Raw genomic sequence first — 16,262 nt, forward strand, 5'->3', positions numbered from 1 at the left:
TCGGACGCTTAACCGACTGAGCCACCCAGGTGTCCCTGTATTGTTGTTTCTTACCCATTTTATTATTTGTAATCTTATTTATAGTTCTTCTGTATTTTTCGTGCTAATTTTTTGTTGATCATGTATATTGTGACTGTCCACTCACAGTTTGTATCCTGTCTTTTCACTTTACTTTATTTTTATTTATTTATTTGTTTGTTTGTTTGTTTGTTTGTTTAAGTTTCATTTATTTAGGTAATCTTTACACCCACTGTGGGGCTTGAACTTATGGCCCTGATATCAAGAGTCATGTACTCTTCTGACTGAGCCAGCCAGAGCCAGCTGACTCTGTCAGCACAGAGCCCTGCAGGGCTCAAACTCACAAACCAAACTGTGAGATCAAGAACTGAGCTGAAGTTGGACGCTTAACCAACTGAGCCACCCAAGCACCCCTCTGTGTCTCATTTTTAACATCTTTCCCTATACTGAGGTCTAAAATTATTCACCTTTATTTTCCACTAATTTTTTTTAAAGTTTTCTTTTTGACTTTTTTTTTTTTACTTCTTTAAAGTTTATTAAGGTTTTCTTAATGACATACTACATGCGAAAATCTTCAATCCATTTGGAGTTTTTATTTTTTTTTGTACATGGTATGAGATAGGGATCCAATTTCATTTTTTGTCTCTTTAATTAACAGTTTTGCTAGCATAGTAATCATTTTTTATTAATTAGTCCTGCTTTTCCTCTCTAAATTGAAATGCTATCTCGGTTATAGCCAAGTTCAAAATAATGTTGATCTGTTTCTGGACTCCCTATTTTATACTAGTGTTCAATTTGTATATCCTCGTGTCCATTCCATACTGTCTAAATTACTGTAGCTCCATCTATGGTATACTTTCTCCCTCCTATTTTACTACTTTTTGGATCTTATACATTGAGGTTATTTTAATATTTGAATATATTGAGGTTTATATTTTAAATTGCTATTATCCTCTTGGTAAACTGAAACTTTTATTATTGTATAGAGACTCTCTTCATCTGTAATAATACTTTTTTCTTATAATCTAGTTTTTAATATAACTATGTGAGATTTATTTCGATTAGTATTTGTTTGATAAGTCTTCTAACATTCTTGTTCCACCTTTGTGTGTTCCTACATTGTCCCTTATAAATAGCAGATGTCTGAATTTTTAAAATTTTTACTTGTAAATGGAATAAGTCCAGTATTTAAATTTATTATAATAATAATAATATGCTTGGGTATGTTTCTCCAATTTAATTTTTTAAAATTTTTATTTATTTTAATTTTTATCATTATTATATTTTAAATTTATATCTAAGTTAGCATGTGGTGCAACAATGATTTCAGGAGTAGATTCCTTAATGCCCCTTACCCATTTAGCCCATCCCCTCTCCCACAACTCCTCCAGCAACCCTCTGTTTGTTCTCCATATTTAAGAGTCTCTTATGTTTTGTCTGTCTCCCTGTTTTTATATTATTTTTGCTTCCCTTCCCTTGTGTTCATCTGTTCTGTGTCTTAAAGTTCTCATATGAGTGAAGTCATATATTTGTCTTGCTCTGACTGACTACTTTCACTTAGCATAATACCCTCCAGTTCCATCCACGTAGTTGCACATGACAAGATTTCATTCTTTTTGGTTGCTGAGTAATACTCCATTCATCCATCGATGGACATTTGTGCTCTTTCCATACTTTGGTTATTGTTTATAGTGCTGCTATAATCTCTGGGGTGCATGTGCCCCTTCGAAACAGCACACCTGTATTCCTTGGATAAATACCTAGTAGTGCCATTGTTGGGTTGTAGGGTAGTTCTATTTTTAATTTTTTGAGGAACCTCCATACTGGTGTGTGTGTGTGTGTGTACACACACACATATATATTGGTATATACACACACACACACACACACACACACACACACACCCCACATCTTCTTTATCCACTCATCCATTGATGGACACTTGGGCTCTTTCCATACTTTGGCTATTGTTGATAGTGCTGATATAAACATGGGGGCGCATGTGCCCTTTAGTGTTTCTACAATTTTAAATTATTTCTTTTTATCCCATTTTATCTATGCTCTTTTAAATCATTTCTTGCTTTTTTTTTAAGTTGATATTTAAAAGCTTACCCTCCTGGGGCGCCTGGGTGGCGCAGTCGGTTAAGCGTCCGACTTCAGCCAGGTCATGATCTTGCGGTCCGTGAGTTCGAGCCCCGCGTCGGGCTCTGGGCTGATGGCTCAGAGCCTGGAGCCTGTTTCTGATTCTGTGTCTCCCTCTCCCTCTGCCCCTCCCCGTTCATGCTCTGTCTCTCTCTGTCCCAAAAATAAATAAACGTTGAAAAAAAAATTTTTTTTTAAAAATAAAAGCTTACCCTCCAATAAGATAAGAACTTACAAAACACACCTCTTGTTTCTTCCTGTTTTGTTTTTTTTTAAGAGCTTGTTTCTTCCTCTTGACCTTTTCTTTCACTCTCCCCTTCCCTACATCTTATTGATATTTTCTACAATGGTGCCACTCAAAGGATGGTCTGCAGACTGGTTTTAGTCCAAACACTGTTACTGGTTTCCAAAGAGAGGTGAGGAGCTGCTCCAGGGTGTTATAAACTACCCATGTCAATAAGCAAACTAGTTTAGTTGGGTTTTGCTTTGTTTTGTTTGTAGCAAGACTTTCTGAATGAAGGAAGCGTTATGTGGATTTGTTAAATTGCATTCTAGCACAGACTTTATGTTGCAGACCTATAACAGAACTATTTAAGACAGGCTACTTTGAATAACACTAATCTAAACCTATAAATTTTAGGTTAGTATGGATTTCTTTTCTATCTTCTTTGAATGTAAGTACTTTTTAAAAGATGACTCAGACTTGTCCAGGGTAATTTAATTACATTTGTTTATGTATCTCTTTTAGCGTCTTCTAAATTTTTCTCTCTTATTAATGTATTTCATCAAAAACTGTTTTGAATGTAGGTCGTTGTATGGTAAACCTTCTAAGCCTTGAATGCTTGAGAATGTTTTTGTTATACATTCATATTTGAATGATAGTTTGGCTGCACATAAAATTGTAGGTTATAAGTTCTTTTCACTTAATACTTTTGACCCCCAGAAGCAGCAATTTTATATGTTTTAAGAAAATATTAATATACTTGGTTATCTTCTTGCTGTTGAAAAATCTGTTGGCATTCCAATTCTTATTCCTTTGTATGTTATTCGCTCTTTCTGACTGGAAGCTTTAGAATTTTCTTTCTGACTATTATAATCTTATATTTCCTTGTAATGTGTCTAAATGTGGTTTTTCCTTTTTCTCCTCTTGGGCACACTGTGAGCCTTTTAAATCTATTAAGTGTCTATTTCCAAACTCATCCAGTATATGCATTAAATAGGTACAGCTTTTTGTATGTCATTCATACCTCCATAAGGTGTTTTTTTAAAAAAAATACTAAAGTCCTTTATCTTTTTTTTTTTTAATTCTGGGAAATTGATCTCCTTTATCTTCGAATAATCTTCATTTTACTTTTATTTCTCTAAGACTTTTATTATTCCAATGTAGCACCTCTGACTCAACATTTCTTTTATATTGTCTAGGCTTTTGTCATCTCTTCCTTCTAGGAAATATCCTTAATATGGTCTTCTAAATTGCTTAGTTATTCCTCAAATGTATCCATTCTATGATTTAACATATCAATTATAGCTTTATTTCAACTACCATATTTTTTCAACCTGATATTTTTGTTCATTACCTTTCATTATTTTCTGGTTCTTATTTTGCATTGCAACTGTCTTCTCTTCCTTCTTGTAAAAAAATCTCTTTACCAGGCTAAATTTAAATGACTGGTCCATCTGTTCTGGTATTTCTTTTTCTGTAGGACTCTGTAATCCAGTATGTTTTTCTTTTGAAGTCTTTGTCTCCTTAAATGTCTCATTATTTTGGCCCGTGAACTAATTTTCCCCTCGTGGTATCAGCTGTTCTTTCTGGACAATGCATATGAGTGAAGGCTCACCACAGTCTGGTCAGCTCCAATGAGGTCAGGGAGTTGGGTTCAGTCCCAGATCTGCTATTTACTGGCCTTGTGTCTATGGACAATTTAACTTCTTTGGGCCAGTCTTCCTTCCTCAATAAAATGGTGATAATAATAATACCTACTTGACATTTAAAATATCTATTGACCCAGAATATAATATAGGTTATTGTGTGGGGGTTGTTTTTTATTTTTATTTTTGGAAGATTTTATTTTTTTAAAGTAATTTCAGCACCCAACTTGGGCTCAGGTTTACAACTCTGAAATTAAGAGTCGCATGCTCCATCAACTGAGCTAGCCAGGCTGCCCCTAGGCTATTGCGTTTTATTAAAAAAAAAAAAAAAATTCCCATAGATACATGATCTGCCAATAGATTCTGATCCATTCATCTTACCCTGGTGCCCAGGGAAAATTGTTTAAATATATATTACATAAGTTGGCAAGTAGTTTTTTAAAAATTAGATATAAAATATATATGAACTTTTAAAAAAATAGTTTCCTAAACATATTTTCTAAAACAGTAGTTTTATGGGGTATGATAAAATTCAGTGTAAAAAAAAGGGGCAGGTGGTTCTGTGGCTAAATAAATTTGGAGAGTGCTATGTTAAACAAATAACCTTAATCTAAGATTTTTCAGAATCTTAAACATGCTGGTATGCATTGGACTTTCCAAGATGGGAATGTAGCCCCAGTACACTATCTTTTCTGATGCAGTTGAGACTTGTGGTTTGTCAGTTAATTTTCTTAGTTGGTTAAGGTCAGGGATTATAATAAATAATGCATATGAACATTAAACATTTTAACTTAAAATATATGAGATAATTTAATGATCTTTTGATGAAGAATCAAGGTTTTTGCTTGGAATGTGGGGTTTTTGGTTGGAGATCTTTTTTATCTTGTATAAACTATACCCACAAATAAAGCACTCAGAGATTTGCCATTCTGAATTCTTAAACATGGAGCAAGAACTTGTGAAGCGATCTAAGTAAGGAATGATTTAAATGTTTTCAATTTCTTTTCTAATCTTTTATACTTACTTCACCTATGCTTGAGTCAACAGCAGTGTTTTTGTGTTTTGTGGTTTTCTTAAACCAAATTGTAATGAATTCTTTCTAAATTATTACTTTAGTTTTTGTAAAACAGTTATTTTTCTTCATACTCAAATAATTATATGTAATATATAATTATAACTAATCCAACTGTGTAAATAAGTTTTTTTTTAATTTTTTTTTAAGTTTATTTATTTTTGAGACAGAGAGAGACAGAGCATGAACGGGGGAGGGTCAGAGAGAGAGGGAGACACAGAATCGGAAGCAGGCTCCGGGCTCTGAGCCATCAGCCCAGAGCCCGACGCGGGGCTCGAACTCACAGACCGGACAGTGAGATCGTGACCTGAGCTGAAGTCGGACACTTAACCGACTGAGCCACCCAGGCGCCCCTGTATAAATACGTTTTAGAACAAATACAGTTGACTCTTTGTAAGTGTAAACTCAACTGGTGGTAGAAATGGTGTACAGGTATTGTGGAAAATAGCCTACTAGCTATGAGTGCTCAATATGCCATGGAGATGGCATGTTATACAGAAAGAAAGAAGAACATTAATTAATCTACAGCATCAGTTGAGGACAATCCATTAAGAGAACTTGTATTCTATCCACAGATTGTCAACTTTATTTGAGTATGAAAACCATTATATGGCAGAGCCTCTTTTCAGACTAATGTTCTACCTTGGGAAAGTCTAATACAGTTATAAAGTTGTCTTTTTAAAAATGCTTATTTACGTCCGACTTCAGCCAGGTCACGATCTCGCGGTCCGTGAGTTCGAGCCCCGCGTCGGGCTCTGGGCTGATGGCTCAGAGCCTGGAGCCTGTTTCTGATTCTGTGTCTCCCTCTCTCTCTGCCCCTCCCCCGTTCATGCTCTGTCTCTCTCTGTCCCAAAAATAAATAAACGTTGAAAAAAAAATTTTTTTTTTAAATGCTTATTTATTTTGAGAGAGAGAGAGAGAGAGCAAGAGCGTGAGCAGGGGAGGGGCAGATAGAGAGGGAGGAAGGGAATCCCAAGCAGGCTCTGAGCTGTCAGCGCAGAGCCCGTCATGGGGCACATTCTCATGAACCTGGGGCTCAATCTCACGAACTGAGCCAAGATCAAGAGTCAGATGCTTAACTGACCACCACCCAGGTGCCCTTCAATTTTGTTTTTTTGAGAAATAATATAGGACTAAACATGTAAGAAGTCCAGAGTAATTTTAAATTGAGCATAGTTCTAAGTTCTTTAAAAATTGTTTGTCTTCTCAGATGATCTTTGGGTGGTTTCAAAAACCCTAGACTTTGAATTGGATACTTTTATTGCATGTAGTGCTTTCTTTGGACCATCATCTACCAATGAGGTGGAGCTACTACCTTTGCAAGGTTATTTCCCCTCTAACTGGCCCACTAACAGTAAGTATTGCCATGCTTATATTAATTTATATTAAAAGAAGAATGATAGACATAAGATGTATTGTGAGCAAGGATGCTAACTTTGGGGTTATTTGATTAAAGCCAACAAAAAGCATCCACCTCTACTTCCTATTATTGTGTATAATGTGTTCCTGAAAAATGTGTATAAAAGTCGAATATATAAATATTTCTGTAGTTCAAGTCTCAGAGGGATAACAATATAATAAAATTTTGAATCCTCACTTAATTTGTTAAAGTTGATCTTTACACAGAATATACCTGATTTTTAAAAATATAAACATTAAACATATAAATAAGTATTTTCTCAAATAATTTCTTACAGCAAGTTTTGATTCTCTTGGTTTTTGAATTCTTTTGGTTTATTATTGTAGTAGGGTACATTTAGTAAATAAATCGTTTATTTTATATTGAGAAGGTCTTATAGATTTTGCAAGAGATTTTGTAGGCAACTGAAGAGGAGGGTATGATTTTTATTTTGAGGGTATTTTATCATCTGTCTTGAGAAATTTTCAATAAGCTACTAGGCTACCAGTCTTATTACTATTTTAATAAAGGAAATTTTAGTAGGCTGAATCCCTGTTCAGTTCTAAGAATCTGTAGATATCTCTATACATCTTGATCTCCAAAATAATTCCTGATGGTCGAATTTGGTCTATAACTAATTAAAGACAACATTTAATGATTCATTTAAGTACTTCATATACATTTCTAACTTTTGAATATTTTCTTCAAGAACGAAATAAATCTAGTCAACTAGCTTGAGTCCAGTAAGAGCCTGCCTAATTAAGTAAACATTTGTTACTTAGTCACTTTCATATGTGTATTTATTTTATTTTATTTTATTTTTTTGAGAGAAAGAGAGAGAGCATGCGCACGTGCATGCGTGCGAGTGGGGGAGGGGCAGAGAGAGAGAGGGAGACAGAATCTGAAGCAGACTCCAGGCTCTGAGCTGTCAGCACAGAACCTGATGTGGGGCTTGAACCCACAAGCTGTGAGATCATGACCTGAGCCAAAGTCAGATGCTTAACTGACTGGGCCACCAGGCGCCCCATATGTGTATTTTAATATTTGCTACCATTGTTTCCCCAGCAATATCAGCATTCTAACTTTCTGCTTTCCATATATTTCTATAAAATAGTTGAAGAATGAAAGAAAATGTTCCAAAGTTACACAAATACTATACAGCACAAGGTGGTATGCTGATTAGTTGGAACTGTCAAGGAGGGTCACCATGCACTAACTCAGAACAGTAGTTATTGCTCATTAGGTGATATATAGAAATCCGAGTTTGATTTAAGTTATGCAATTTATGGATACCCGTGGAAAAAGTATGAATAAGTAGATCGTATAGTAGTTTAATGGGTAGAAGTACCTCCCCATATATATAAGGGTTTATTTTATGTCATGTGATTAATGCAGTAGCTGAGCTCTGATTTGTATTGAATGTTTTAAATAGTTCCTTTATCATCCATTTTATTTTCATTAAATGTTCAGTTTCTGCGTTCTCTCTACAGTAGTGGTCCATGCATTGTTGGTTTGTAATGCTAGCACAGAGCTGACCACTTTGAAAAACATTCAGGACTACTTTAACCCAGCTACTCTACCTCTAACACCGTACCTGTTAACAATGTAAGTCATTATTTACCAGCGGTCATTGGTGTTCAAAAATGGTGACTGTGAATATGAAAATGCGTTCAAAGTACATTACATACATTTTTGCCAAAAATATTTTAATTATCTTTCAGAGACCATGAGGTTACTGTCTGTCAGTAGTTAAAAGGATGTTAGTGTAAATTTTTGCCTTCTTCAAGGAATGATATTTTAGGGACATTCTGAGTGTTGATTTTTTATTCATTTCTGTTTTTATGCCACAAATTATTTAACATGTAAAAGAATTCTTTTAGTGGGAATGCAAACTGGTGCAGCCACTTTAGAAAACAGTATGGAGGTTCCACAAAAAATTAAAATTAGAACTACTCTATGACCCAGCAATTGCCCTACAAGGTGTTTATCCATAGGATACAGGAGTGCTGTTTCAAAGGGGCACATGCACCCCAGTGTTTATAGCAGCTGTATTGACAGTAGCCAAAATATGGAAAGAGCCCAAATGTCCATCAACTGATGAATGGATAAAGAAAATGTGGTATATATATATGTATATACATATATATATATATATATATATATATATATATATATACACACACATACACACACACACACACACACACACACACACACACACACACACAATGGAGTATTACTTGGCAATGAAAAAGAATGGAGTCTTGTCATTTGCAGCGTGGGTGGAACTAGAGTGTATTATGCTAAGTGAAATTAGAGAAAGACAAATACTGTATGACTTCACTCAAAAGTGGAATTTAAGATCCAAAACAGATGAACATAAGGGAAGGGAAGCAAAAATAATATAAAAACAGGGAAGGGGGCAAAACATAAGAGACTCTTAAATACAGAGAACAGGGGCACCTGGGTGGCTCAGTTGGTTAAGCGTCCAACTTCATCTCAGGTCATGATATCACAGCTCGAAAGTTCAAGTCCCGTGTCAGGTTCTGTGCTGACAGCTCAGAGCCTGGAGCCTGGTTGGGATTCTGTGTCTCCCTCTCTAACTGCCCCTCCGCCGCTCATCCTCTGTCTCCCGAAAGTGAATAAACATTAAAAAAATTTTTTCTTTTAAATACAAAGAACAAGCTGAGGGTTGCTGGCAGGGTGTTGGGTCAGGGGATAGACTAAATGGGCAAGAGGCATTGAAGAGGGCACTTGTTGGGATGAGCACTGGGTGTTATATGTAGATAATGAATCACTGGATTCTACTCCTGAAATCATTATTTTACTATATGCTCACTAACTTGGATGTAAATTAAAAAGATAAACTAAACTAAAATAAAAAAGAATCCTTTTTATAGGTTGAATTCAGTATGTACATTGATACTATTTTTTTTATGTTTATTTTGAGGGAGAGGGAGCGTGCATGCACGAGCAAGGGAGGGGCAGAAACAGAGAGAGAGAGAGAATCCCAAGCAGACTCCATGCTGTCAGCGCAGAGCCCTGTGGGGGGCTGGATCTCATGAACTGTGAGATCATGTCCTGAGCCGAAATCAAGGGTTGGACATTTAACCGACTGAGCCACCCAAGCGCCCTGTACTCGCTTTATTCTTGACATAAACTTAATTTCTCAAGTTTTAAAATACCCCCTTTTAAAATATTGGAAGTGATATTCTATTAAATTCACTAAAACGGTAGAAAAAGTCTAGTTTCTAATTTGGAATGTTATCTGTCTTGTGGTGTTTCCTTTCAGTATAATGAAGTTCTAGGTAAAAAATAAAAATCCTTATGATCCTATTATGTTATTATCTATCTTTGTTATTTAATCTTTGAAATGAATTGATCCTTTATAAAAATAGAAATAAAACCAATTTATTTATTATAGTTTTACCTGAAATAGAGGCTGTATTAATTACCTAAGACAGCCTTGTATAATAGAACATGGGCTTTAAAGTCAGTACACCACTTATTATCTGTGTGCTTTTTGGGAAAAAAATTTAATATTTCTGTATCTTATTTGGGCTAATTAACTACTTCTTAGTGTTATTTTTAAGATCACATCAAATAATATGTAAAATGCTTAGCATAGTGCTGGCACATAGTTGGTATTCAAAATAGCATTAAAACATTAGTTTTCTTCTCCTCTACCCTCCTTCAAAATGGGGTATATATATCCATTTGTGCCCTTAAAAAATGTTCTCTATGATGCTTATGAAATGAAGGTTATTAATAGGTTTACTCACTATTTCAAAAACCCCTCATTTTCCTTTGATTTTTTTTTTTTGCTGCCTTTTTACTAGGTCTTCGTCAACTGTAGTTAGCAACAAGAGAGTCAGTAAGAGAAAATTTATCCCACCAGCCTTCTCAAGTATCAATACAAAATTTGAACTTCTCAGCCTAGAAGCAACATTGCAGTTAGCTAGTCAATTAATTCAGGCACACAAGTTAAATGAGGATCAAGCTACAGCCTTAATTCAGATAGCTCAAATGATGGCATCGCACGAAAATGCTGAAGTGAAGGAACTGCAAACACATACCCTCCCTATCACGATCATACATGGTAAGAAGCAAGAAAGAAAGCAGTTCTAATAAATATACTGTTATATGCACTTTTGTAACTCTGTCTGCTTGTAATTTCCTAATCACAGAAGATTCTAGAATGACTCTACATAGATTATTTTGGGTCTGAACCTACTTTAGTAAACAATTAGATGAGAGCAGAACTGACCATCCTGAAAGGGAGAATAGGCAGCGTATCTAATGAATGAGTAGCATTATATACTCATTATTCACAGTATCCAGACTTGATCTAGATATCTACGTGTTGCACTATCAGAGTGAACTTCAAGCCCGAGCAACAAAGCCTTTTATTAATTCCTAGTGAGCTCACACTTTCATCCTCCCCCAGCAGCTATTCCAAACCTTTAATCTCTCCTGGCCCTTGCCCTACTCCCTCTAAAATTGATTCTGCCTTTAAAACAGGAAATGGAGTTTATAACAGAAATTCCTCTCAATATCCTGCTCTCCCCCATTTTACCTAAGTTTGAACCTATTTTTACCTTTTTTGGTTCTGTCCCAGTAAAGGAGCTTTACTTCCCCCTCTTCAGAGCTAATAATTCTATCTGGATTCTGTCACCTTTTTAGCTCATTTCCTCAAACATCCACTCCAAAGCTATTTTGTGCTATTTTGAGGATTTATATCACATTCACCCTGTTGACCAAGCTAGATACCTGGGACTCATCCTTGATTATTCTTTCTCCTTAGATGAAGTGACTCTCTTAATCTTCCTCCTCCTCTCTGTTTATCTCCCCCCATCAGATTAGTCACTGAGATGTTTCACTTCTGGTTTCTACCTTTCTTTCCTATAAGTTTTCTCCTCTCCAGGTTACTTGGGTCCCCTCCATCCAAGCCTTCACTGTACCTCCTATATAGCCTGGTGGTGAAAAGGTAGGCTCTAGAGCTGGAATCCTGGATTCACATCCTGGCGCTCTCGTGTATTAGCTGCATGACCTTAGCAGGTTACTTATCTCAGCTTTAATTTCCTACTCTGTAACATAAGTTGATAACAGCATCTTTCTCTTAGGGTTGGAGGACCATATGAGTGAATGCTGGTAAAGGGCGTAGAACAGTGTCTGACACATGGGAGGCACTGAGGAAAGTCAGCATGTATTATTGTTATGGTTACCTCACACCCCTTTCTAATTGCTCCACCTTTAGTTTTTTCCTTCTTAATATTTTCACTCAAGTAGTTTTTACAAAATACAGTCTGCCTAAGTCAATTCTATTGCTTCAAATCCTTCAGTGACTTTCCCTGGTCTGCAAGACAAACTTTAAACTTTTTAGCCACACCAAGCAGAATTCTTGTGATTTATCCTCTTGCCTACTTTGTCGGCCTTGTCTCTTACCTATTTTGCTATAGGCTGTATAGAAATAGTTAACATCTGCATACTTTGTCATGCCTTTGCCTGGAATGACCCTTTCTTTAAGCAGTCTGGATATATTATGCTGGAAGACTTAGTTATGCTACTTCTTATTTTTAGGAAGCATTCCCATCTCTACCAAAGCAGAGAGGAATGTTCTTTCTTTGATACAATAACAGTGTTGCTTATCATATTATTTTATCATTGTTCCTTCACTTTGTTTTCCTGCGTAGATTCATTAAATGTGGAGGCCTTTGGTTATCTATTTATCCCTTGTGCAAAGCACATAGTAGTCACTCAGTGAATGTCTTTTGACTAAATTAATTAAATGAAAGGGAGAGGGAAGCAGATGGATGAAATATTTCTTATACTTTCAAAAATTTATTTATGACATTGCCTTTATTCTATTTCCCCTTCCTTCAAAATAATTAGGTGTTTTTGGAGCAGGAAAGAGTTATTTGCTGGCAGTGGTGATTTTGTTTTTTGTACAGCTATTTGAAAAGAGTGAAGTTCCTACAGTTGGAAATGCAAGACCATGGAAACTTCTCATTTCTTCTTCCACTAATGTAGCTGTGGACAGAGTACTTCTTGGGTAGGTATGACTAGTGTATTTAAGTGTCTAATATTTTATTTATTTATTTTTTTTACAAGTTTTATTTATTTAAGTAATCTCTACAACCAACATGGGGCTCAAACTCATGACTCTGAGATCTAGAGTTGCACACTCCTCCACTTGAGCCAGCCACGTGCCCCTAATTAACCAATTTTTGATCCGTTAATTTTTTCCATATTTTTGCCATTATAAATAATATTGTGACAAAATCCTTAAATACAAATCTTTATCTCCATTTCTGATTCTTTCCTTAGGAAACAGTCCCGGGTCTAGAATAAAAGATATCAACCTTTTTTTGTTATTAAGTAAGCTCTGTGGCCAGCGTGCCCAATGTTAGCTTAAACTCTCAACCCCGAGATAAAGAGTTGCATTCTTACCAACTGAGCCAGCCAGGTGCCCCAAGATATAAACATTAAAAAAAATTTTTTTTAAGTTTGTTTGTTTATTATAAGTTTATGTATTTGTTTTGAGAGAGAGAGAGAGAAGTAGAGAGAGAGAATCCCAAGCAGGCTCCACCCTGGCAGTGCAGAGACTGACATGGGGCTTGAACCTGTAAGCTGTGAGATCATAACCTGAGACAAAATCAAGAGTCAGAGGCTCAACTGACTGAACCATCCAGGCGCCCCAAGATACAAACATTTTTAAGCTCCCTAATATATTTTGCAAAATTGTCCTTCAGAAAAGGAGTGATGTATATATACAAATGATCATAGCCTTTAGAGGTAGACAGACTTGCCTAGGTTGAATCATGGCTGACTCCACTTTTTAGCTATGTGGCCTCAGCAAAATACCTCACTTTTTTTTTGGAGTCCTCATCTCTAAGATGAGATACTGTCGTGCAGAGCTGTAATGAATATTAAATGAGATAATGTATGTAAAGATAAAGTATTTATTCCTAATAAATCCTGATGCTAAGTATATGGTAGCTATTGTTTTCCATATTATTATGTTGTTGGAGACAATTTTATATGTGATAAATACTAACATCAATATTTTATAAACATTTAATGAACCCTCAGTTGAATTTAAAAATTCTCTATAAAACGCCTTATATAAAAAAGACTTTTAGCTACATTGCATTTACTCTGAGTTTGGACATTTCAGATTGACTTCTATAACTATAAGATACACTATTACACAAAATTAATTTTAGTAACATAAATATTATATGAAACTTTGCTTTATATTCTTCTAAATATTCGGAATCTATTTTACCTTGTTTTCTTTAAAGGCTTCTCAGTCTTGGATTTGAAAAGTTCGTCAGAGTTGGGAGTGTTAGGAAGATTGCCAAACCAATTTTACCTTATAGGTGAGAACACTGAATTCCAGAAGTCACAGAGTGCTCAGAGAAGTACAATTTTTTTTTTTAAGTTTATTTATTTATTTTTGAGAGAGAGTGCACCCACGTACACACAAGCGGGGGAGGGGCAGAGAGAGATTGGGATAAAGAAAATCCCAAGCAGACTCCACACTCAGTGTGGAGCCCAGCACTGGGACTTGATCCCAACACTTTGAAATTATGACCTGAGCCAAAACCCAGAGTCTGTTGCTCAACTGACTGAGCCACCCAGGCGCCCCAAGAAGTATAATAATTTTATGTAACTCTTACCTTAAATTTGGTTTTTGAAGAAGAGTGGAGAAAGATTTATCTTTTTTTTTCTGGTTAACTTAGAAAATCTGTATTTTATATTTTTATAATGTGAAAATGGGACAAAGAGGGATATTGTTTTATGTAATACTTTTTTTAGTTTGCATGCTAGCTCAGAAAATGAAAATGAGCAACTAAAGGAACTGAACGCACTAATGAAAGAAGACTTGACTCCTCTGGAAAAGATCTATGTCAGAAAAAGTATTGAGCAGCATAAATTGGGGACCAATAAAACCCTGCTGAAGCAGGTAAGTTTGTTTCTTCATTTATATGTACTATTCAGATTTCTTTTTCTTGTTGACGGAGAATATTTCCTTTAAATAAAACAAATGACTGTGATAGTTTAGATTCAAATAAGGTGTGTGTATGTCCATCTGGTGTGTGTTTTATCCTATCGGAAAACACTCTTCAAATTTGTGAACAGATCCAGCTTACCATGACTGAGTTATCTTTTCTCCTTTTCTGTATTTGCGTGTGTGTATTTAAAATATTTATTCATTATTTATTTATAATTTTGAGACAGAAAGAGGACATGTGGGGGAGGGGCAGAGAGAGATGGGGAGAGAGAGGATCCCAAACAGGCCCCGCACTGTCAGCACCGAGCCCAATGCAAGATTTGAACGTATGAAACTGTAAGATCATGACCTGAGCCGAAATCAAGAGTCAGACTCAGCCAACTGAGCCACCCAGGTGCCCCTATTTGTATATCTTTTTATAAGCTTAAAGAGGAAAGAGAAAAGGTTTTTATTATTAATGCATTATTTTATAATTTTTATATAAGTTATATATAAGTATATTATTTATAATAATTATTTATTATTGAGAAAAACCTCCCCTTAAAGAGGAAACAGAAGATAGTTTTCTTGGCAAGTTAAGTGAAACTTGGTTTTTTTCTAGGTGAAATTGGAGAGGAGAAGGTCTGACCTGGGCAAAATATCAAGTGAAATTTGTCTTTAATGCTTTCCCTAGAAAGCCAAGCCTTTCAGGGTCTGTCTGTATCTGAGAATCTAGGAGTCTCAAATACTTGCTTCTAGGTATTGGAAGCCAAGACTGGACACATAGGATCCTAACCTGTAACAGGTAGCATCATCCCTTTTATCAACTTCTCATCCAGAGCATCTTCCTTCAGCTGGCAGCTGATGAGAAAGAAGCCAATGAGTAGCTCCCACCAATGAAAGGAGAGCATGCAGAAAAGAAAGGAATGGAGGAAAAGGGGGTTGTTGGCTTTTTGGACCATGTGGACATTGGTCACTTTCTGCAAGAGATTTGGAAAAATCGGGGCACCTGGGCGGCTCAGTCAGTTGAGCGGCTGACTCTTGGTTTCAGCTCAGGTCATGATCTCACGGTTCATGAATTCAAACCCCGCATCGGTCTCTGCACTGACAGTGTTGGAGCCTGCTTGGGATTCTCTTTCTCTCCTTCTCCCTCCCCCACCCCTTCTCAAAATAAATAAACTTAAAAAAATTATATAAAAAGAAATTTGGAAAAATCAACATGCTTGGGTCCTGGTATTGCTTAGCTCTTTCCAAAAAATGCTGCTTAACAAACAAAATCTCAGTACTTTAAGACAACAGACTCATGACTGTAGAGGTCATTTGGCACGGCCCAGCTTGAGGCTGTGGTTCAGGTCTCTCGTTCTGAGAACAGTTGCCTATGGCATGATGGCCTTCTCCTGACGGATGGCAGAAGCACAAGAAGGTGGGCAGGATCACACAAATACATTTAAAGCGTTTCTTCATATTATGTCTGCTAATACTCCATTTGCTTTAACAGGTCAGATGGCCAAGCCCAGCAGTAGTGGGACAGGGAAATACACTCCACCTACTTCTCTGGTGGGAAGCGCTGCAAAGCCACATGGCAAAGGGTGCGGATGTGTAATACTCTCACAAGGAGGGAGGGGGGGAATTGGAAATGATAACCAATCTGCAACAAGTTTTGCTTACAGAAGTCCTCAGAAGGCTTCAGATGAGCTTTCAAGTATTTTGAATTATAGAGTCAAACTCTACTTCCTTCTCCTCAACTCTACTTCCTTCTCTACTTA

The 16,262-nt window shown here is 36.1% G+C and overlaps 1 protein-coding gene across 1 annotated transcript in view; it reads left to right on the plus strand.

Moving 5' to 3' along the window:
* The window catches only part of ZGRF1 (zinc finger GRF-type containing 1), a 93,172-nt gene that overhangs the window by 59,259 nt on the left and 17,651 nt on the right, over positions 1-16,262 (plus strand). The window contains 6 exon segments of the mRNA XM_043570225.1: positions 6,312-6,455; positions 7,991-8,105; positions 10,340-10,599; positions 12,393-12,552; positions 13,805-13,882; positions 14,322-14,469. Coding sequence (XP_043426160.1) covers positions 6,312-6,455; positions 7,991-8,105; positions 10,340-10,599; positions 12,393-12,552; positions 13,805-13,882; positions 14,322-14,469 — 905 coding nt within the window.

This window comes from Prionailurus bengalensis, chromosome B1 (assembly GCF_016509475.1).
Source record: "Prionailurus bengalensis isolate Pbe53 chromosome B1, Fcat_Pben_1.1_paternal_pri, whole genome shotgun sequence".
NCBI classification, from domain to species: Eukaryota; Metazoa; Chordata; class Mammalia; order Carnivora; family Felidae; genus Prionailurus; species Prionailurus bengalensis.